The following is a 23,591-nucleotide window of genomic DNA, read 5'->3' on the forward strand; positions in this document are numbered from 1 at the left end:
TTTTTTTAATTCAGCAAAAAATATATACTTTGTGGTAAACATGCTGCCAACTTATAAAAAAAATTAAAATTAACAAGTGGCGAAGGGGAACCACACAATCGCACACTGTGCTGCACACCAGACTGCTTACCGCGGAGAATTTAAACGTTAATTGAGTTGCGACTTCAGCCAGTGAAATAGTCCCACTGAAGCCTGCCAAATTCCAATTAGCGCACTACTGTTCGCGACTGTAACTTTGCAGGGTTTCATTTCCGGACATATTATAAATGTTGCTTTAGTTTTAATGTGCAAACATCCTAGCTCTCGGTATACGGCATTTGGTAGAAGTAATTTCGGAAGGTAACGAAGTCGAATGAACGGAAATGCGTAACCACGGTGCTGTGTCGTCTGCATGGAAGTCTGAGAAATTTCGAAAATATGGTGGACCGGCGTGATTCATTCTTGTGTATGTATGTGTGTGTGTGTGTGTATATATATATAAAACCCAAATTTACAATGTAACTTGCATTTAAAGATATCCTTCCTTTATTATATTCTCGTCGCAAGTCAATTATCTTTTTTTTTGACTCTTACATTAATTTCCATGTATTTATTACTCATTTCTTATTTACTAGTCAATTGTTTGCTTAAAAAATTCAGTTTTTTTTCTATATTTTCGCTATTTTGAAAGATATCTTATTTTCCGATCGTGGTAGGTTTTCACACTGAATTGAATATCAGATTGAAGAAAATATTTGTTTGCTTACACCTTGCGCTGAACCGTAAAAAAACCGAAGCGCATCAAATGCACCGACTTTGAGAAAAATTGTATTAAATAAAAATTAGCCTAATCTAACCTTGGTTGGCTTTGGTTCGGTTCGGTTCGGTTCGGTTCGGTGATTACCATCTTGTCAAACTGAGTCATAGTTAGGATTTAAAAAGGTTAAAACTTTTGACAGTAATTTTCCCAAAAAAAAAAAGAATATTTAAATTACATTTATCTTGCTCAACATTAATTTATAGAATTCTACGTTAAATTTCGTGTCCGAGTTTCGTATTACAAATGTATTTGCAACATGAGAACACGTGAATTTGCTCGTTACCGACGTCAGATGTTTACACATTTCTGGTGATATCTGAAAGTCTCGCTCAATTTTTTTTATAACTGTCACATGTTGTAACTGTTCACATGTTGCGTGACACTGACGGCCCAACACGCAGACTTTTCGGAGGTAAGAAGTTAATTCCGAGCCATGCAATTCCAGATTTTAAACCTTTCACTGTATTAAACAGCATTCTAGAGTCAGACTTTTAAGCAGCTACTTTTATCTTGCAAAGCAATCGATAGCCAGTCTGAATTTGAAACTTTAATAATAGAACCCGCCCCGGAGACTGAGGTTTAGCCGCGTCAGAAGTGGAGAGGAGTTTTCCAATGTTTCGGTCGAAATTGCATTCGCCATCGTCAGGGCATCATCAGTCTCCTACTGAGAGTCTTGCCGCCGATCCATCATACTGCCATCCGGGGCACTTTGTGTGTGCGAGGTGTCTATGATGACTCGCTCGGTGCATAGTAAATCAAGATGCACCCCACACAGTTGTTAGAATCAAATGAAACGTTGGACATACCCGGTGCCTAAACCAAATGTAACGTTGTTGTTGATGATTAATAAAAAAAAATAACAAATCTATTACTTTGGTGGTTGGGGGGGGGGGGGAAACTCATTAAACGTACACTCGCTTGGCAATAAAAGGGTACTTTGTAATCAAAACTGTTCACAACCCGGGATCTTAAAATAATAGTCTCCACCCCCTGTACAGGAGGTCTGGAGAGAGAAGGAATTACTTTAAATGAGTTAAAACTTAGTTCTAAAGAAAGTACGTTTATTACGCGAGACCTTAAACTCATACAAAAATTTTGCTAGTCGATGAGAGAAAATCATGAAGTATTATCTTTTACATTTAAACTTGATAAATAAAATCTAGGGCAATCTTAAAATCAGTCTTATTATTTGCTTTACAATTAAGTACTTTAACTTGAATGAACTAAAAGGGGATCATGATTTACAAACGCTTTGATCAACGAGCAGCTAGAGGGTATCAAAATCTTCTACGACGTTAAAACTCATTCTAAGTCCTTAAAGTCAACATAAACATTATTTTAAATTACCTAAGGTCAAAACGTAAAACTATACGTCCAGCATGAGGTCAGCAATATCCGCTGGCTTGTAGTGTAATGCTAAGGAAAGTTACGCGTACCTGTGGTCGGTGGGGGAGGGAAGCTCCCCACCAGTTAGATCGGCTGACAGGCGTGATCTAGTGTCGTTTTTGTGAGCATTGGAGGCTTGTAAGCGTGCAGAAATTGCAAGTGACCTATATTCTAACTCGGTTGTGGCGTGTAAGTGTTAAGCTGTGTGAGCCGCTCCTACGAATACCTCGGAACGCATGAAATGCGTGGGTAGCTAGCCCGCATGAGCATGTCCAGGAAATTCAGGCCGACTCTCGCACAGGCATATCAACGTGTGGTCGTGTTGGTGAACGGAACTAAAATGCATCGGGTTAGTACACTACTGATCGCCCTTGGGACCAAGCTGTTTGCGTTCCAAACTGCTTAGTCATGAAAAGTAGGGCTAAATCAGTTGCTACGTATAGAGACCATCGGGCTGTTGTCCTTCAACACCTGTAACAGAAGAAGTCGTGTTAATGTGGTTGTCAGCTCTGGGTGGTTAGTGATGTCATAATCTGGCTAGGAATGAGCCTTCGTCTTTTTTTATTATTATTTTTTATGAATTTTATAGTTTTATACTTTTTTTGGTTTTATTTATATGAATTTTATTATTACAGTATATTTATACACTTTAAACATGCTCCCTTTGCCCTGTCTTGACAGGCATGCATACTTCTCGGCCTCAAATCCCAGTGGGGCCTTTAAATACTTTCATCCATGAGGTTGATGGTTTCCTCATTGGCTGCAGTATGCCAGCCAAACAGAAGAAAAGAATCCTCGAACTGTCCGATAGCTGCAGCCGATCAGGAAAAACTCACCGCTCAGAGGCAAGAGAATTGAAAGGCAAGAGGGACTGCCAATACCTTCAATAGAAGACAGTTACCCTAACGATGGCAACTGCAATGTCGACCATGATTGTTGCCCAAGTATTCAATTTGGACACGCCTAATACCCACAAGCAAAAAAATACTCAGGAAATTGGCCGTAAAACCCCTACGAGCCTTAATAAAGCCTCCGTGGTTTTTATCGTAAGTTTTAGTGACCAGAGTTTTTAATTACTTCTTGGGTTTTTGGGTTAAGACCACGCTCTGGCAAATAATGATGCACTAGAAGTTTCAGCTTGCCCAGTTGCAACTCGGTTGCAAATGGTCCTATCCTAAATAAATATTTTGCTGCAGCGTGGCAAGCCAAAACGTCGGGCACTTCATTAGTTCCTCATATGTGGCAAGCCAAAACATAGGTCACTTCATTAGTTCCTCATATGTGGCAAGCCAAAACGTCGGGCACTTCATTAGTTCCTCAGATGTGGCAAGCCAAAACATAGGTCACTTCATTAGTTCCTCATATGTGGCAAGCCAAAACGTCGGGCACTTCATTAGTTCCTCATATGTGGCAAGCCAAAACGTCGGGCACTTCATTAGTTCCTCATATGTGGCAAGCCAAAACATAGGTCACTTCATTAGTTCCTCATATGTGGCAAGCCAAAACGTCGGGCACTTCATTAGTTCCTCATATGTGGCAAGCCAAAACATAGGTCACTTCATTAGTTCCTCATATGTGGCAAGCCAAAACGTCGGGCACTTCATTAGTTCCTCATATGTGGCAAGCCAAAACATAGGTCACTTCATTAGTTCCTCATATGTGGCAAGCCAAAACGTCGGGCACTTCATTAGTTCCTCAGGTGTGGTCTTAACAGAAAAACATAGATGTAGTTACCTTCACGGTGTGCTTAGCTCCAAATAGACTGTTTCCGTTGCGTCCTGACGACGGTTTGCTTGGCTCGACGCGGAATCTCGCCGTGTGTCCAGACGAGGAGGACCTGTTCATGGTGTCGGACCTGCTCCTGGGCGGGGACCTGAGGTACCACGTGAAGCAGCAGGTGGCGTTCAGCGAGGACTGCGTGAAGCTGTACGTGGTGGAGCTGGGGCTGGCGCTGGACTACCTGCAGAGCAAGAGGATCGTGCACAGGTCAGCCTCTCACGCACAGTGCGCTTTTACTCATCATTTCAGTACCCATGGGCGTCGCAAGGGTATATATTTTGCGGGGGACTTAAATTGATTTAGTTGTTGAGGAATATCCATCCCCTGGGTGGGGGGGGGGAAGCGGGGGGTCTGGGGGTCCTCCCCCGGAAAATTTTGGGGTTTGAAGGTGCAAAAAGGTGGTTTTTAGGCATTTTTCTTTCCTAAATATTTTAATAATGTTGGTTGCAATATATAATTTATTTAAAATATATATATTTTCAGAGAACAAATTTGTAAAAACATAGTTAACATTATCTGCTGGTGCTATATCCACACAAAATCATTAATTTAAACATCAGGAGAAACCTGAATGTTACACTTAAATGCAGCAGCAGTATTAAGAATATTTCGCACATGTACACAAACAGAAGTAATATAAAGTGATTATATTCACTATCATTATAGTATCTCTCCTCGGTATCGGACCTGATTTTGATTTTACACGAAGATCGAATTAAAAAGTGCTCACATTACCACGATTGGACTAAATGCATCGTGCGCAACATATGGGTTATATCACAGAAATCATATTTTTAATATAACTACGAATCTAAATATATTATTGGAGTGGACGAAATTGAAGACTTTTATTATTTTGGGGGACGTGTCCCACCCCCCCCCCCCCCCCACCCCGTCCCCCCCGGTTTCGACGCCCATACAATACCGAAGAAAATGATCGTAACCTGACAGGCATTGGATTCTCATCCTGGGTCCGAGTTTCCGAGTATGGCCAAGCAGATTTCGGGTTTCCAACCGTTTCGCTCAATCTTTCTAGTCGAACTTGTTCGAATTTCAAGACAGTATCCTCAGCAGTCTTTAAGTTAAAATATTTCAAAGCATGCAGACAAAAATTTTTTTTGACATTAAATGTAGTTTGTATAATTTACTAACAGGAAAAAAATATTTAAAACATTATATTATTTGAATAACACAGATATACTTTGATTTGATTTTTATTGATAATTTTAACAGTTTAAGCTAGTTTTATTTCAGGAACTTAACCCTCCCTCTCTAAAATATGCATTAAAAAATCTTGCCTAAAATGGTTAAATTTGATCTTTCTGTTAATCATCTATGTAGTTCCGGCATGTCCTCTTACGATAGTCTGTGGCACATAGCTTTCACAATTATGCTTCCTTGTTTTAGATAGTAACCCAAGGAATTATTTATTTTTTATTTTATTGTGACACTTCAAATAGTTCCAAAGAAATGGTGTGTGTATGTATATGTATATATAATATGCATACTAGAATCGAATAGCAAGTATCATTACTTCTATTATGATTGTAAAGATTTGAAAAAATTACAAATGATTTGTATATTGATTAATAATTCTCATTCAGTATATAAAAAAAATATTGTGATTGATTTGTAAGTTCGATAATTAAATCTGGTGCAATAACACGTGCAGTTGGGTATTTTCACATGTTTATGTATTATTTTTAATTGGTTTTTAGTTAGTTCAATGTTGTCGGCAACTTGAGAGTAAGTAGCTGAATGAGCATGTTTTCGAGTTAAGTAGTTGGTGACCACTTAATTGTATGTGCTTACTCCTGAACTTTGTTCTATAACCACAGCAAAATTCGTCCTGTAGCAATATTATTTCATTGAAATAATTGAGAGTAGTAACACATCACAAAAATACGTGAAAGTAAAAAAAAAATGTTGCACCTATTCATTTAAAAGAAATAATTTTGCTACAGCGACACAATTCATGGTGGTTGTAGAACACCACTCAATCAAACATAATTAATACGTGCAGCGTGCCTTCATAAATACTTTCACTATTATTTTCAATATAAATGTTGTTCAGCTACAACTTCGATTACGTGTACCAGCCTTGGGAAGTACTTTATGCCCTAAGTCGTGTAGATATTTTCAACTTATTTGGTCGTGATTAATCTGCACGAAGTTTGTCGGTGTGATTAAGAATCATTATGTATATATGTTACATTTTCATCTCTATAAACAGACTATCGACAAAAAATATTGGTTCTGAGGATTTTTTTTTTTTTACTTTTTTCAGCATTACTTTTATTTAAGGGCTATTTCTATAATTTTAACACGATACCTTCCTTGTTCTGCCACAAATATATTCAACCGATATTCACTAAGTGTAATATAATGGATGTTAAATGGCGCGCAATCCTTCGTAATTATCATCTCTAGCACGACTTTTTTACACCCATTATATTACACTAAATAAATATCTGTTAAAAAAAATAGTTGTGGCATAACAGCAAATTCAAGGAATTTGTGGAGTTTAAAAATTTTAGAAATTGCCTTTAAATAATAATATTAACCACGAAAAAAACGAAAAAAAAAAATAAAATAAAATAAAATGGCGTGTGAGACGAGCCTTGAGAAAATAAATTTTCGTTGTAAAAGGGGGGGGGGGATTTTTTTTTCATGAAAAATGTGCACATTCCAAATTAATGGTGACTATCTTAGACTTTGCATAACAAAATGAACATTTTCAATAATATACAAAAATTTAAAAATTTATATTTTAGAGAGAATTGTGAGGTAACCCTAACTACCTGAGCTAGCCCCTTACTACTTGAGCTAGCCCCTAACTACCTAAGCTAGCCACCACAACTAGGACACTCGACTGGAAGCAGCGTCAAAAATTTTCAAAAAATGCAAAATGAAATTCACGCAATTACTTTACTCGCACTTACTCGCTGTTCCAATTGAAAAATGACCGCAAAAATACTACATTACATAAAAAAGTTTTAAAAAATTGTAACCGACTACGGAAAAAAACACTAAAGGGTAAGAAACAAGTTAGGTGCTGTTTGATATCATCGTTTTATTGAGTAAAACAAGTCATTTGCTATGTTAGATGTTCCTATTTATTTAGTTCTATTGAAATCCTCTGTCACTTCCACATTAGTTACATTATAATTCAATTCAAAAGCCGTAGTCGTGCGTTGTCAACTACAAAAAGCAAGCATTTTAGTTTAATATACAAGAATGGTAAATTAAATTATAATGTTATTATATCAAACTGATAGACGATTTTAACTATAACAGATTGATCTTACTTAGTAAGACTATAATAGTAATCAACACCTAACTTGTTTCTTACCTTTTTGTGTTTTTACCGTGTCTGGTTACAGTTTTGAAAAAAAAATTCTCTAGTTAGCTGACACTATTATGCGGCCATTTCGGGGTGTGCTAAACAACTGATAGGTTGTTGAACGAATGAAATAGGTCATTTGAATTCAAGCAGTGGTTATTTATCTTGAATGAGAGTAATTATTTGGTGAAATACAATTATTTGTTACTAAACGACGCTTAAGTGGTGTTAGTGGTGAAATTGGCCCTAAGCGTAGTTAAATTCAAACGGTAAGTTTTAATGCCACCGATATTTTAAACCAGCTGCTACACCAAAAATTAAACATGACAACAATGAGTTTACAATTGAGATTTTGTTTTTTTTCGAAATATAAATGACGTGTATGTAATCTGGAGATATTGTGTTTTGACGAGTGAAAATTTCCTGGCGTATTTCGGTTGGAAGAACCGTGTACACGGGTATAGCGGCGGAACTGGGGAGTGATTGCAGGGGGCGGGAGTTGAGGATGTGGCGGCTAATGAGGGTGGCATATAATGGGATGAGTGTCCGGAGAGATAATGAGTGGGCGGGGCGCGCCCTTCTACGAGGTGGGTATCGGTGCGGCAGTGTTGCCACCATTGGCTGTTTCACAACTAAACCTGGTGGTATCGAATAACACTTAGTCTGAGTTGGGAAGGTAGCCATTTAGTGATTAATGAAGTCTAGTTTTGAACTATTATTTTTAAGTGTCATTAAATACCTAACGATCTATGTTTTCGACCTTTATGAATATCTTTGTGAGATTCGGGGAAACTGCTGAGAAAAATAGAGAACCAGATAACGAGAGGGTAAAAGGGTAATGTTGTATTGACTGGGAATTTAAATGAAGTGTAAGGCAGGTTCCAATACTAGTAAGTTATTGCGTAAATCTAAAGAAGCATCTAACACATTGCAATTAAAATGTTGGATTAGCAAACCAAAATGATCTTATGCGAATCTGTATCTCAGTGATGATTATGACTTTATTACCACTGATTTGTAGGTGAGTTAATGAAACCTAGTGTTGAAATTGAAAACGAATATTCAAAAGGGAAATTATTAATTGAAATTGAATGTGAGTTACTGATCCGCTATTATCAGTCTTTCAATAAAGAAGGTAGATTAGCGTTGTATTTCTCGTGTTTACTGGTCAGTGTAATAATAGTGTGTCATTCTAATATGAACCGTAATTTTTTTTGTTCCGATATGTTGGTAATTTACGAACATATAAATCAAATGCTTTATTTTCCTGCGTAGTTTCCTTCAACAGAAATATATTTCTTCCATCGGATAGATATCTTTTTGATCTCTTCATGGAAAAAAAAAAAAAAAAAAGTTGCCCCAGTAGCCAATTGCGCACGTGCCGTTCGACCGCAGCAACGTCTTAAAATATTTTCCTTCATTATGCCTCCTTTAATGGACCTGAAGTAGGCGCCTAATTCTTCCGTTGCCGTTCCTTCACTTCTACCTCTCCTACCCCTTCCTCCCCTCTTTCCCTTCAGATGTTTCGTGACGTAGGCGCCCCCTCCACTCTCCAAGCTTACGTTCACGCTGGTAGCGCCCCTGTTTGGTGTGTTAGGGCGCGGTTACACGGGAGTCTGAACTACTTCAGGTGAACATGTTCAGCTGTTGAGTGCGGTTACACACAGTCTGAACATGTTTCGTTCGAGGCCATTTCCCATTTAACTTAAACAGGTTGGCAAAGTAGTTCAGATCGACATATCTTTTACATTAGCCTCTGATTGGCTCTTTAGAATATAAACAGTCTTTTGCAGAAATTCAAGATGGAAAGTGTTTCTGGCACAAGTTCGAGTAATATTTTACCGAATGCAACAAAAAAAAAATCAACATATAATTATATATATTTTTTTTTTAATTGATCCTGACCTTAATTTTCTTAAAACTGAGATAGGTACTCTCGCTCAAAAAATAATAATAAATAAGTTTAAAAATTTTACTGTGCATGTTCTTTGAATTCCCGATTTGTAAAAAAAAAATATTGAGCAATATGAAAACACATTCCATTTCTCCTGATAATGCTGTATAAACAAGTGAGAAAATCCCGCGTTTTCTGGATACAATTACAAAATAGAGATCAACAACACAGTCATTCGTTGACAGTAGACAATCGGTTTTAGAACTAAACACACTTTTCAGTAACTACCGTGTAACCGTACACTTTCGCGTTTGTAAACGTGTTTCCTTAAACATGTTCACCTGAAGTAGTTCAGGGTCCCGTGTAACCGCGCCCTTAGATATAAGTTTTGGTCGAGCCTTCTTAGCTTTGGTGAGGTTAGACGGATTTCCGTGCCTTTAGATAGTTTGATTGGTCACGCGCTTTTATGACAGTGTGTGGGCGACATCATAGCGGAGTTTAGCCAAACTGTTCTTTTATCGACGTACCGCCACGCCCCGGACAGGCATCGCGTAAGTTTTTGTATTTTTTTTTTTAAAAGGCACATGTTTATTGTGTATTTAATGTAACGTTTGTATTATATGCATTGGTTGATAAGGCAATTTTGGCACGTTTTCTTTTGATTCTAGTTGACTGTCTCTACTGCCCCTTTATTTGTGCTAGTTTCAAAACGCATAAACACATTTACTATTGATGGTTGTTAATTATCATACTTAATTAATTTGTAATTATTTGTCGAATTTGCGAGCGCCTTGTTGCTTCTTATAAACTGGTTATACACTCTATATTATTGTTATTTGTTTGAATAGTTTATTAATAAATATACATTTGTTTTGAAATCCCTTTTGTCTGTTTCGGTCATTTTTGTAACACTAATTATTAGCCAGATTCTCTCTGTATGGATCTACCACAAGAGCCCTCTTATTTTTATTGTGTATTGTCTCGGCGCTGAAAGTGAGGTTGACTGAGGTGGTCTTCTGCCTCACGACACTTCAGACCAAACATACGATAGTCACATGGAGACAAGTCTGGACTGTATGGTGGGTGTTCAATAGATTTCCGGACGCCGTTTATGACTTTATCACGATAATTTCCAAACTTCTGCGCCCGATCAAACTGTGCTTTGAGTCTCTTCATAATAATTTCACTCGACTTCACGCTTTCGTTGGCGCGTAAACGAACAATGACTACAGGTACAATATTTCGTGTTTAGGAATGTTAACAAAAATGTTTTCGGAGTGTGCAAACCTAAATTTTATGGTAAAAGAGTGATTCTAGTTGTCTCCGGCTCCATTTTAGCTAACTACACGGTACAAATGTTTTGTACCTTTTACTAGGAAAATCCTTTGAACCCCCAGCTGCAAACAATATCACTTGTAAAACTTTAAAGCAGAGCTTTTTAAAATTGACCATGATGCGAAGCTCTCCTTGGCATTTTGCAAGTGATATCATAAGCAACTGATTTTCCAAGGATTATCTTTGTAAAAGTACAAATATTTTTTTACGGTGTACTTCTTGGCTTCTGGTTAGAGGCCGCGTCCCTGTAAATTACGGTGAGCTTGACGTTTCAGCACGCCTTGTTGCAGCCATTGTTAGTACAACTGTTGGTCATCCATGAAGATGGCTAAGACAGGGCATGCCGCAACGTCGGGGTATGAACACCCCTTCATCTCCGGTGGGCGTGGTCGACTCATACCACGAAAGACTACGATCTATATTAATTTCATTTATTTCCTGTTTCTGACGGGGAATTGTTTTTTTTGGCCTGCTGGCGACCCCTGGCTTGACGTGGTAGGCGGCGCTTCCTGACGAGATAACAGGCTCGCTACGTGACAGGGATCGATACTTGAGGTCGACATTGTAGACGCCGTTTGTTTCTAATGGCAGGGATCACAAATGAGAGGAAAACATGAGCGAGTCTCTCAGTACACGCCAGCGATGTGGAACATCTAACCTCTGTAACGAGCTCATTCGTGCGTTCTCATGTTGCAAATAGGTACTCATTATACGAAACTCCTACACAAAATTTAACGTAAATTTTTTTTAACGTGACAACGTCTAATAAATCGTTTAACGCCGGCTGCACTCACGAAAAAAAAGTGTCCCGTTACGTTGTGTCCCGTTACGCTCATTGTACGCTTGCGCCGCATCTATCTCTCTTCCACTCGGTTGGAACAACCATCGATTTGACTTTTTCGAGGCACATTAAACTTGAAACACTCCCATTCGTTTCCTACTTTTCCTATTATCGTCCTATCCTTAACAGAATAACACAGATTGGAAGAAGTTAAATAGCAAACATGTATAAAAGTTATAGTTAAAATAATCTCTTCGTTAAAGTAATAAAAATATTTGAATTAATGAGTGCAAATAAAAGTAAATTTATCAATTAAATTGTAGATTTAATTTCACTCCTTCTTTGTATCCATACAAAATAGTGATAATTTAATAAAAATGATTCAATTTTATTCATAAAAGTGTGCAATCATTTCATCAATGTTTTGTTATGACGTCACGTTAAACTGTCGTCCGTAAACCAACTTTACAGACAACCAATTTTTTTTTAAATAATACCGAGTGTGATAAATATACGCACATTATGTTTTCAACTACATTTCTAGACACTAATCACACGTAGTTTCCGCACCCGCCGCTAGAATTTGCTACTGGATGAGTTACGTCGACAATTGAATCATATGATTAGCAGAACGAAATTTCAGACTATATAATGAAACTCCACTGACCATAGCGAAAAAAAATATTAACTCCGGATATGGACCTGATTTTCGACAAGGAACTTGATAAAATAATGTCTGCTCTGTTAAAAATTCATGAAACAGTTAATACATTACTGTTTCCCTTGGTCTTTGTGAACTTTGGTTCGCCCCATCACCAACAGATGGCATCACCGTATTTGTTACACATTTCCGTTCCTTGACTTCCGTTACATTCATGAAACTACTCCCGCCAAATGCCGTATACGAGAACTAAGATATTACGTATCAAAATAACGGTAACACTAGCAGTAGGTCGTGTGCGCAAGGTATTGTCCGCCATGTTTTCAAACCTACTGATTCACAACAACGCCTAGTGAGAGATAAATTAATATTTATTTATTTTTTCTTATTTTACGGAAGCATGGCGCACAAGCCAAATGCGAATAGTATGGTGCCGTTTTGTTAGGGCTTGAGAACTGTTTATATTTATCACTCAAATCGTGACAAGAAATTGTGTAGATATGACAATGCTCAGCCATTTCCTGCTTTAAAAATTAATTAGTGCAATTGCTTTTAATAAACACAAAAATTAAAATATTTTTTTAATAATTTTTAACTTTACATAACACATTTTTTTTATATATTGAAAAACGGTTGGTCAGATGTAACGGGATGAACTTTAGGTAGTTAAAATACAGTTATTTACTAACACTACCAACGCGATTTCATTGGCTAAAATTAACAATAAGTTTTCAATTGTGAGCCGATTTCGAACGGGTCGTGTGCACAGTCGGGCATGGGTCATTTTGCCTAAAGGCGTTTTGCCTAATTTTAGGCAAAACGCCGTTTAGCAAAACGCCGTTAGGAAAAACGCCGTTAGGAAAATCGCCGTTAGGCAAAACGCCGTTAGGCAAAACGCCGTTAGGCAAATCGCCTTTAGGCAAATAGCCTTTAGGCAATTCGACGTTATGCAAAACGCCTTTAGGCGAAATGACTTTAGGCAAATCGCCGTAACGAATTCATGTTTAGGCAAACCGCCTTTAGGCAAATCGCCTGTTACTCGCACAGTCTTGTGCATGGCCTGCTATGCACTCGCTCATATATTTTTTTTATTATGAACTCAGCTTAATTTCTGGGATCACAAATAGCGCGGTGGTCGCGATGCGATAAACGCGACGCGAATAAAGTACCAATCACGTGCAACACATATATGACGTCAGCGCGACAAAACATGGCGGACGCGGCAGAATTCACGATTAGAAATATTTTCTATTCCCATCGCGTCGCGGGCACGGCGTTACTGAAATACGTGTCAGAATTTTGTTTTCCCAAGTTGGTTAACCTGGTGCATTGGTAAATTATATTATTATATCCTTTTAACGAATTTTTGTTAATAAATTTACTTGTGAAATCACTTAAATGTGTTCATGCACAGTGATTTTCACAACTGAATGTTAAAAATCTGAATTAAATATCTTACTTTCTCTTCGGCACAGCCTACAGGCGTAGGTAGATTTAGAAGTACTTATTTATTCTGGATTTTTCTTTTGGCAACTTCAAAAAGCTTCTGGAACAATTTAAGAACGTTATGTACATAACATGTTTATGTTCTTGAATATTACAAAATGATTAATTAAATATTTGCTCATTTTCAATGCAGCATAAATATTACTAATATTTTTAACTCAGTATATCCAACGTATTTTATGTTATATGCCTACTAAATTAATTATTTAATTTTTTTGACCTTCAAACAATATTTTTCATCCGTTGCACTAATAACGGGTCCGTATAAAAATTTGCATTGCATTAGTTTAAGATATTATTAAGATGTTTGAAAATAAATTTGAACGAATTTGATACTGAGAAAGTTTTGGATTTTTTAAATTCCCACCCTTGTTTTTACGGTAATAATTCGTTTCGTCAAAATTTGTTTCAGACAAAGTTTTAAATGAAATTTACGATACATACAATAAATTATAACATATTAGACAATATATGTATTAAAAAAAGTAATGATTATTTTACTTTCAAACAATGATAGTTCCAACCTTTGCAGTAATTATTGGTTATATAAAAAAAAATATTTTTTTAACTGTAATTTTAGACCATATTTAGAAAGTTAAACAAAAATACGAATGGATTCGATAGTGTACATGGTAGAGAAGTTTATTTATTTTCTTATTCCAACCCCGTATAATAATAGTTTGTATTATTTAAAATTGTTTAAGACAAAATTTTTACATGAAAATTATAAGATTTATAAACAATTCGCACGGATTTTATAGAGTTCCTTCTAAGGGAGTTAAAAAAAATTTGTTATTGAACCCCTGTTTGTTCCACCCCTTGCAGTAATGGTTGGTTATATAAAAAATAAATTTCGGACGAAAGTTTTAGATAATATTTTTAGGTTTTACGATAAAAAATTAATAGATTTAATAGTTTAAAAGGTACGTATTTTTTTTTTTTTTTCATTTCTATCTTTTTTCAACCGTTGCAACACTGGTTCGTCTTATCATAAATTGTTTCATACAAAAGTTTTAGTTAAAAATTATAAGATTTACAAACACTTTGAACGAATTTGATGGTGTGCCTAAGAACAGAGTTACGATTTTTTTTTATCCTCCAACACTTGTTTTTTCTACCCTTTGCAGTTAAGGTTGGTCATATCAAAAATGTTTTAAGATAAAAGATTTTGGTTTTACTCCTACGACATATAATATGTTCGAAAGAATGTGATACTCATTATATTATGGGAGTTACAGTGATTTTTCTGTTTTTCAATAAAACTTCTCTATTTCTACCCATTAAGTTGTATATTGCCCATTAATGAACTCGACCGAGATTATATTTTTTATATTTTATGTATTAGTTTGGAAGTAATTTGTGAAAAATTACTTCAGTTATCGTGTCCACAAAAATTATATATATATATATATATATATATATATATATATATATATATATATATATATATAATGTATATAATATTTGAGTTGATGTTTAGGGGGTCTATGGACCACGGAACGAAAAATTATATAAACATTTTCCGGTAGTTACACCATGGTAACGGCTACAATAGAAAGTGTTTATTCTAAATCTACCTAAAACCTGCAAGCCCTGATCCCTGTATTATATTTGGTGTGTTTGTAACAACGAGAAACATATTATATACACAAGCGTTTATTTTTGTTTGGCACGCGGGTAAATGCGACGGAAGTAAAGGAACGATAATGTGTAACAATCACGGTGCTGCCATCTGTGAAAGGTGGTGCGAACCAAAGTTCACAATGACAAAGATGATCTTTAAAGTAATTAACTGTTAAATGAATATTAGCAACATGGGTAGTATTTTAATAAAATTTATTGTCAAAAATCGGGTCCATAGCCGGGGTTTATTATTTTTAAAGTCATTTTCACTTTTATTGGAGCCATTTAATTTCTTAATTTAAAATTTGTGTCTGCTATTCAAATGAATTAATAGTCGACGCAGCTGCTCTGGCAGAGATTTATAGCGGTGGGTGCGTAAAATAAGTGTGATTCGCGTTAATAAATGTAGTAAAAACGCAATTTGCGTATATATTTATCTCGCTGGGCATTACTGTAAAGAATTCTACCTTAAATTTCTTGTCCTAGGTTCGAATTATAAGTGTACAGTACACTCCCGATTATCCGCGAAATTAAGTGGCTGGGCCACCGTGGATAGTGAAAATCGCGGATGATCCGCAAAAGAGCCGAAAATGGGAAACAAAAAGGAAACATTAATTTCAACTTTAAAATCTAAAAATTTATGTACAGTAAAAGTTACAATTAACGGTAAAAATGTTTAAATGATGCTAAAATTTTAGTATTTTTCTGAATAATTAACATACAATACATTTCAGTAATGTGAACATAAAAGTGCTCAACCATACGACTAGAAACAAAGCGTGACAGAGACAAAAATAGCAACGCATGCCAGCCTACTGCGTGAGTTCCGAGAAGGCTTGTGGCGTTTTACTGTATACTGCACACAATACACTCGTCAGCAGAGTTCAAATTTGCTCACTTGTAATAAAATACAGATTTATTTATGTGCTGTATTTTTTCGTAGCATGCGCGGATAATAGGGAGATTACTGTATTTGCAACATGAGAACACATTAATTGCTCGTTACGGACTTCAGAGGTGTTTACACATCTATGACGAGTACTGGAAAACTCGCTTTTTTTTCTCAACCACTCGTTATTTCCATTTGTTTCTAGACATTTTTATAGCTTAAATATAATTCTTGTCGATATACAAAACACCTGAAATTATTCAGGTACATAAACTTAGAATTTATTCATGTAAAATTTATTCGCAAATATCAAGCGTAAACATATTTAAAATGAATTTTTCTGTTTGAAAGATGAATTTTTAGTTTTATATATTTTGCTTTGTTCACATATTATTTGTATTATTTCCTTTTTTGCAGGGATATCAAGCCAGACAATATATTGTTGGACGAGGAAGGTAAGTATCATAAAAATATTTATATTATTATAACCATTACTATTATCATTTACAAATCTAATGTAAGCTAAACAGGAATTACAAGTAGTATATAATAATTAGGAGTTTTCCATGCACACATATTCCTTCGTGTACAGTAAAGTATTAATTTAAATAGATATGTTTACAAAATGTTTACTTTATTATCATGACAATGTAACTCAAAGCAAGCACATTTTTATTTCTTTGTTTTATGCCTGTTGAAATTGAACGTGCATGTAGTATGCCAATCAATTAGTATCTTTTACAGGATTTTACCAAGTGAATATTCTCTATTTTGTTAGGATTATTTTTTTTTTTTTACATATTCCTCTTTATTGTAGTAATATTCTTAAAGAATAATTGTCCTCTTCAGTTGCCATTTGTGACTCTGATGAAGGGGTTCCAATGCAGTTTTTATAACCTTTCCTAAAAACGAGCTTTGTTAATAATTTAGACAAGGATAAGCTTGACACAATTATTTGGGAGTATCTTAAGGGTGATGCTGCAGAGAGACTTTTGTTGCTCCACGATCGTCCGAGAATGTTTATGATTTACGATCTACTGTAGTAATGGTGCTGAGGCTCGTATTTATATCGCTAACCGCAGATAGGAAACACGTTGTTCAATTTTACATAGAGCCAAAAAAAAAACATGTGAGCGAGTCTCTCAGTACTCGTCAGAGATGTGTAACCTCTAACCTATGTAACGAGCAAATTCATGTGTTCTAATGTTATTATACAACAATCGGACACGAAATTCAACGTAATTTTTTTTTAAACTAAAGTCAAGCATGATAACTATATACACAAATTGGGTTTTCAACTATATTTCTTGACGCGAATCAGGCGTAGTTTTCACACCCGCCGCTAGAACTCGCTACTGTAGCAGCAACATCGACTATTGGATCATTTGATTAGCAGACCGAAAGTTTAAATTATATAATGAAATGGCTGTGATAAATGTCAAAAAATATTGAACAAATACTAAACCCCGTCTTTGGACCCGATTGTTGATAAGATATTTTATTAAAACACTGCCTTAAATTATTAAAATTCCTTAGATTGTTATAAAGTTTCCCTTTGCTTTTGTGAACATAGTTTCGCACCATTCACCACAATCGGCAGCACCGTGGTTACACATTTCCGTTCCATGCTAATTCCGTTCCATTTACGAAAATACTCTTGCCAAATGCCGAATACTGAGAGTTAAGATGTTACACATCAAAAAGGTTTTAAACTTTGATATGCAACCTAACTGGCTATTTAAACATGTATTGCCTTTGTGTTGCATACCTCCATAGTGTGTTCTTGTGACACTTGTATGTTAAGTCTGTGGACAGTACGGATATATATATATTTTGTGGACTCGTTGCCTTTTTTTGTTGTTAGCAGTTAATTTAAGGGCTTTGATATTAATTAGGTTTCACGGTAGTCGTGACACAAGTTTATTTATTGATCGCAGTATATTTACGTGACATGTTTGTCTTCGTAAATAACTATGTTCTCCGTACTACAAAATGCTACCCAAGTAGTAGTAAATCTTCCAAAGTTTTACTTCGATCTACCAAACACCACATGTAGCCGAATCAATTAGTTTTCAAGCTACAGTTTTTTTAAAACCCCTACATGAATTTAGAGATATCTTGTATTTATGGACGAATCGAAGATCACTTGCTCTAGAAAAAAAAATTAAAATTTGATTATTAGATTTTTGATATATATATATATATATATATATATATATATATATATATATATATCCAGGATGTATCTCAATATAGTATCCATGAGACAAAATTATTACTGTAAATAGACTGTTTACCATACGTCCAGGAATCAGGAAAGAAGTGGGTAAGCACACTCTGTAGTGTCACCTGAAAGTTTTAATGGGCCTAGGAATGAACTTACTAATTTTCTCCCTCAGATATCCGATATGCAAAGCTAAGCTGAGGGTAGTGCTAAAGAGGCAAGTTATGGCAAAACGTGGACACGAGATGTTTGGAAGAATATTTAATGACCTTAAAATAGCCTGCTTATGATGAATGAATAGTTCGCTTTTAAATGATAAAAATTTCAATTTTAAATCCAAGTATATTTTAACTCCAGACCTGTGGAAAGGTGTGATACAACAAGAAATGAAAAAATTCTTCCCCTGATAATTGTTCTCCGAGTAATTATACATCAAGACAAAAGTATAAATTTGGACGCACATTATTATCCATCAGTGAGGTTGAGTTCCGTATACCGATGAAAATTTAAAAAATATATATATAATCGAAAACATATGCCCTCAGATTTAGTAGCCATAGCTGTTCGTAAAGTACCGAAAAATGTTTGGGCTTTCCTGTGGCCGTGTAGGGACATCCATTTATATCAGTTTCCAGTTCGTCAAAAGAGAAACCAATTCCCACAAATTTTTCACGCGAAATTTTAAGCGAATCTATTTTAATGTTGATTGATGAGGTATTTGCAGATGCATTTTCACACAGGGAAGTAAAAAAAAAACATTGACCTTAAACTGTGGCTACGTGTTTTAGAAGCACTGCGTATGTGTGCATGCCAAACAAACAAAGGGTGAACACTCCAACCGTGAATAATGAAAGATGCATGAAAGTGTTCAAAATTATAAAATAAATGTTCTAATTTTTTAAATTTTTAGCTATCATTTCGTTAGTTTCCTTTATAACTAGGGATACAGTTCATACCCGAACGTGAATTACGAACTACAGAACTTAGTTCTTTAAATGATCCATGCGATGGTGAATTTTGATTTAATACAATTTCTTGTACATACGCCATCCTTGGGTTTATCTGTTTAACATCAGCTGATTTAGGCTTGTTCACTGTGAGTTAGTGTTTTAATTTTTAATTCTTAAATTGCATTCTTGAATGTTTTCCATGACAAACAGTGCAAAATTGCAATGGCGTATTTTCAAGAGATTGTATTAGATACAGAACTTGTCTTATCATTTTCTGCGTATTTTGACTTCAATACGTGTAATTTTAGTACGCATTTACGGAAGTGAAAGTAATACATCTTCCTGAAAGGGTTTCACTCAAGGGCAATAAATTTAAGTGCTCCGCTTTAAGTACGCCTGCTAGTGCATAAAACACAACCCATTAACTAATTGCATAATTCAAACACAGGGGCAAAACTCTAGGGTAAAGTGGAAGGCGAACAGCGAGACAGCTATGAGCAGCAGCATGCGAAGAAGAGATCCCCGCATGAAGGCAATAACTACTAAACCTGCAAAGTTATGTTCCGTTTCTCTAAGCGTCGCTGCATTCTAAAACTAAAATGCAGTTTGCTGTGGGTGTGATGACGGTTGACCGCTCGCAGTTTCTGAAAAGTCGCGACTGTTTCGGCTTAGCGAGTCTACTGAGTTAATAGTTGCTGTATACATTTTGTTGTCCTTATTTGTATTCTTACCAAGTATTTCACTTCTGTTTTTGCCTGTGTTACCCTCGTTGTCTCTTTCATTTTATGTTTTGTTAATTTCCGTCTTGGTGTTTGCTTTTAGTTTGTGGAGTCAGTTTCTTTTTCAATATTCCGTATGTAATTTTTTTTTTACAAAAATAGATCATCTATGTTTATTTTCAGTATCATTTTCATTTAAATATTTTCTCTTCCGGTCTGGTTTTTTTTTTGCGACAGGCAAATTATTTTCAGTTAAGCATGCCGATAATTCCTCGCCAAATCAAGTTAATGTTTGAGGACCTTTCAACTTATAAATCTAAAATTAGTCCTAGACTAACAATGTTTAACGCAGTTTACAAGACGGTTTTTTTTTTCGAGTAACGTTCAATTTGTGCTCAAGTAGTCATAAATAAAATTTTGTATAAATTGTTTGCATTTTAATACACATTTTAGGGGAATTGGCTGAAGATATTTTTAGAAATACTTCCACTACGTTTTTAGATAATGTTTTCATGCGTTTGGTGACTTACGCATATTCGCCAAGCTAACTGATGAGGGCCAGTTAATAAATAAGTTCACTGACAGAATTTTTTTTCTCAGTTTCGAAAGTTTTTGGGTAAGCGTGACAAAGGAAACTTATGCGCCTGGCAGATATAACGGAACAACCTTCATGTGGTGAGCGCTGATGAATTGGGTCAAGCTAGGTCTTTGGTTTTATATTTCACCAATAATATTTGTTAAAATTTAAATATTTAGTTGTTATTATCTTTATGTTTTATAAATTTCATACATTTGTCTCTAATAGCAAAAAGACTCAAATTTTGGCAAATTTATTATTTCATGTATCTAAACAAGTAACTTTTTTATTGTAACTACCAAATATAGAAACATAAATAATGTTATTAGCAGTGAAATAATATTGATTACCTGAGTGGTCTATTTTCAAGATAGTGGTATAGATTAAAATTTGAATTCTTGTCACTTCTTATAGTTACAATAATATTTATATGAATTATAAACACTTATATGTATTACTAAAAGCATACTTGAATTGTAGATTTAATTCTTATGTTTCTCAGTTTGCCTACAATAATACATTGTTGACTAATTTTATTTAACTGCCTTTCAAGATTTTTTTTTAATTAAATTAATTTTACTTTCATTACTTTTACAGTATACTAAGAAAGAACTGTGATCGCAGAGCGCAGTGGAGACACTCGGAATTAGGGATCGTCACGTGACGCTTATGGTCAGGGGCGCAACAACTAAATTTCCAAAAGGGGGGGGGGGGCAATATACCTATTTAAGCAGTTTTACTATCTAAAAATTGATTACACAGCACTTTCTTTGCCCCCGTTTGCCCCCACTTCAAGGTTTCAGGGCGGGGGGCAAAATACCCTTGCCCCACCCTGTTGTTGCGCCCCTGCTAATGGTCCCTGGTGCCAAAGGAATGGTGAAACCGGCATCGGAAACGCGTACCCACCTGAAGTAAGCTCGCGTCACTGTCATACGTTATAGTAAAATTTTATGAGATTTTCAACGAATAATTCACTTCAAATAAAAGAAAGTGTTTTTTATGTGTAACATATTAGCGTGGTATGCGGCATTTGGTAGGAGTAATTTTGTGAATGGAACGGAAATGTGTGATCACGGTATTCCCAACTGTGGCGAATGGTTGGAACAAAAGTTCACAAAACTAAAGGAAAACTTTAAAGTATCATTTGTTTAATGAATTTTAACAAGATGGGTGGTATTTTAATAAAATTCCTTTGTCGAAAATTAGGTCCAAAGCTGGAGTTAATACTTTTTACAAGTCTTTTTTCTCTCTAGATTTTATCGGAACCGTTTCATTATATAGTTTAAAATTTCGGTCTGCAAATAGGATGATTCGCTAGTCGACGTAGCTGCTCCGGCAGCGAATTCTAGCGGCGGGTGCGGAAACTACGTGTGATTTGCGTCCATAAATTTAGTCGAAAACACAATTTGCTTACGTTTATCACGCTCAGGATTATTTTATAGAATTCCGCGTAAATTTTCGTGTGCAAGTTTCGTATTGTGTTTCTAAGTTCGTCGGCCTCCATCTCTCGTCAACTTCCTCTTACAACGTAACGGCTAGGTACCTACTTATGTCCTATTAACTACACTAAATTTCACCTGTGACCTAGCCTATACATCTAATCAAAACTAACACTCACTTTATTATACTCTAAACTAACTACACTTACTGTCACTAACTTATTTTCGAATGACTACATTTTTATATCATATTGTTTATTTACTATATTTAACATTTTAAAGAACTGGATCCTAATTATATTGATTGGAAATATAAATACTTCTGACTCCAAATATTACGAGTGAGAAAAACCTGTCCGGATGGATAGCCCAATTAAATTAACTAGAGTTTTATTAAGTAATATGTAAACTTTTTTTTTTGCTAAATTACAACAATCAAGAAGACTGTCCACGCTTGCAGGTCCACTATTCACTCTCCACACAACATGCGGCAGAAGTATATGTGCAGACCGTCGGTGCTGTTTTTTTTTTAGAGATGTTAGAATTGGAAACAAGTTACGTGACGCGGACTATATTTTGGTTTATTTCACCGCGTCTTACCTTGCGACGGAGCGAGCGGAAGATGACGAGGTCTAGCCGCGTGGAATAATTCAGCACACGTCCTTCGCCCGAAGTTCTGCAGCTGGAGGGAGCGTCCCGGAGAAATGGGTTTGGTGAGAGAGAGAGAGAGAGAGAGAGAGAGAGCAGGAATGTCGAGAGGATAGCGGCCATTGTGTGCGTGCGGTCTCACGGACAAAGTCTTGTGAATATTCCAGGCACGTGTTTTTTTTTCTTCCTCTACCCCCCTGCCAACCCCTCTTACGAACGTCCGCGCACACAGTATGCCTTTGATGTAGATTTATCATAATTTATATTAATACAATAAATCAAGTGTATATCTCCCCCTTTTTTTTTTTTTTTAGCAAAAACACGCAGTAAATCCATACAAAAATGTTATTATAATTATTACTGTATTGATAATTTTTATTATTGAGTTTAAAATGTTTTTTTTAAATAGTTTATTATTGAATTATTTTTATTAAATGTATATATTGTTACCAAACTGTAAAGATAAGTGTGTTTGTTTATGTATTCGAGCATCACGCAAAACCAAGACAGATTTTGATGGACCTTTATGCGTTTAAAAGCTATTGATTAGAATTGAAAACTTGTGCATATTTTATCTCGCTACGATGAAGGAAGCCGGAGATATAACAATTAAATTAAAAAATTTTCACAACAAAGTACAACCGATATCAGGTGAGCTCCCATTTCTACCACCGCCCACTTCTACGTACCACACGCCTAATCTTATTCATTTATTATAACCTATATTCTATAACAGTTTCACGATTGATGACAACTATTTTATTGCGCGGTGTGATCATTTAAAGGGGGGGGGGGGGGAAATCACCGTGCTATTAGTCGCACTTTGTTACGTCGCTGCCGAGACCTTGTTGGTATTCGCCCTCTGTTCCCACCGGGGTCTCGAGGTGAATCAAAAGCCTGACAAATAAAGGCCCGACATTAACTTTACCGTCGGAATTTTCAATTACGTCGATTACATGAGCCTAGGTCGTCACCCGTCCAGCACTGCCCATCAGCACGTATACTTGAAAGAACACGAGCGCCTCGCTATCACGCCGT

At 35.8% G+C, this 23,591-nt stretch overlaps 1 protein-coding gene across 3 annotated transcripts in view; it reads left to right on the forward strand.

Annotated features, from left to right (window-relative positions):
• Positions 1 to 23,591, forward strand: part of LOC134539346 (serine/threonine-protein kinase 32B-like) — a 209,316-nt gene that overhangs the window by 146,521 nt on the left and 39,204 nt on the right. For 2 of the 3 annotated variants that reach the window (XM_063381295.1, XM_063381296.1), the window contains exons 4-5: positions 4,012 to 4,171; positions 16,414 to 16,451. The exons of the other annotated variant lie outside the window; for it this stretch is intronic. In XM_063381295.1, the coding sequence (XP_063237365.1) occupies positions 4,012 to 4,171; positions 16,414 to 16,451 (198 nt within the window). The remainder of the gene's footprint in view (positions 1 to 4,011; positions 4,172 to 16,413; positions 16,452 to 23,591) is intronic. 3 annotated transcript variants of the gene reach the window in all.

Source organism: Bacillus rossius, chromosome 15, assembly GCF_032445375.1.
Source record: "Bacillus rossius redtenbacheri isolate Brsri chromosome 15, Brsri_v3, whole genome shotgun sequence".
Classification (NCBI taxonomy): Eukaryota; Metazoa; Arthropoda; class Insecta; order Phasmatodea; family Bacillidae; genus Bacillus; species Bacillus rossius.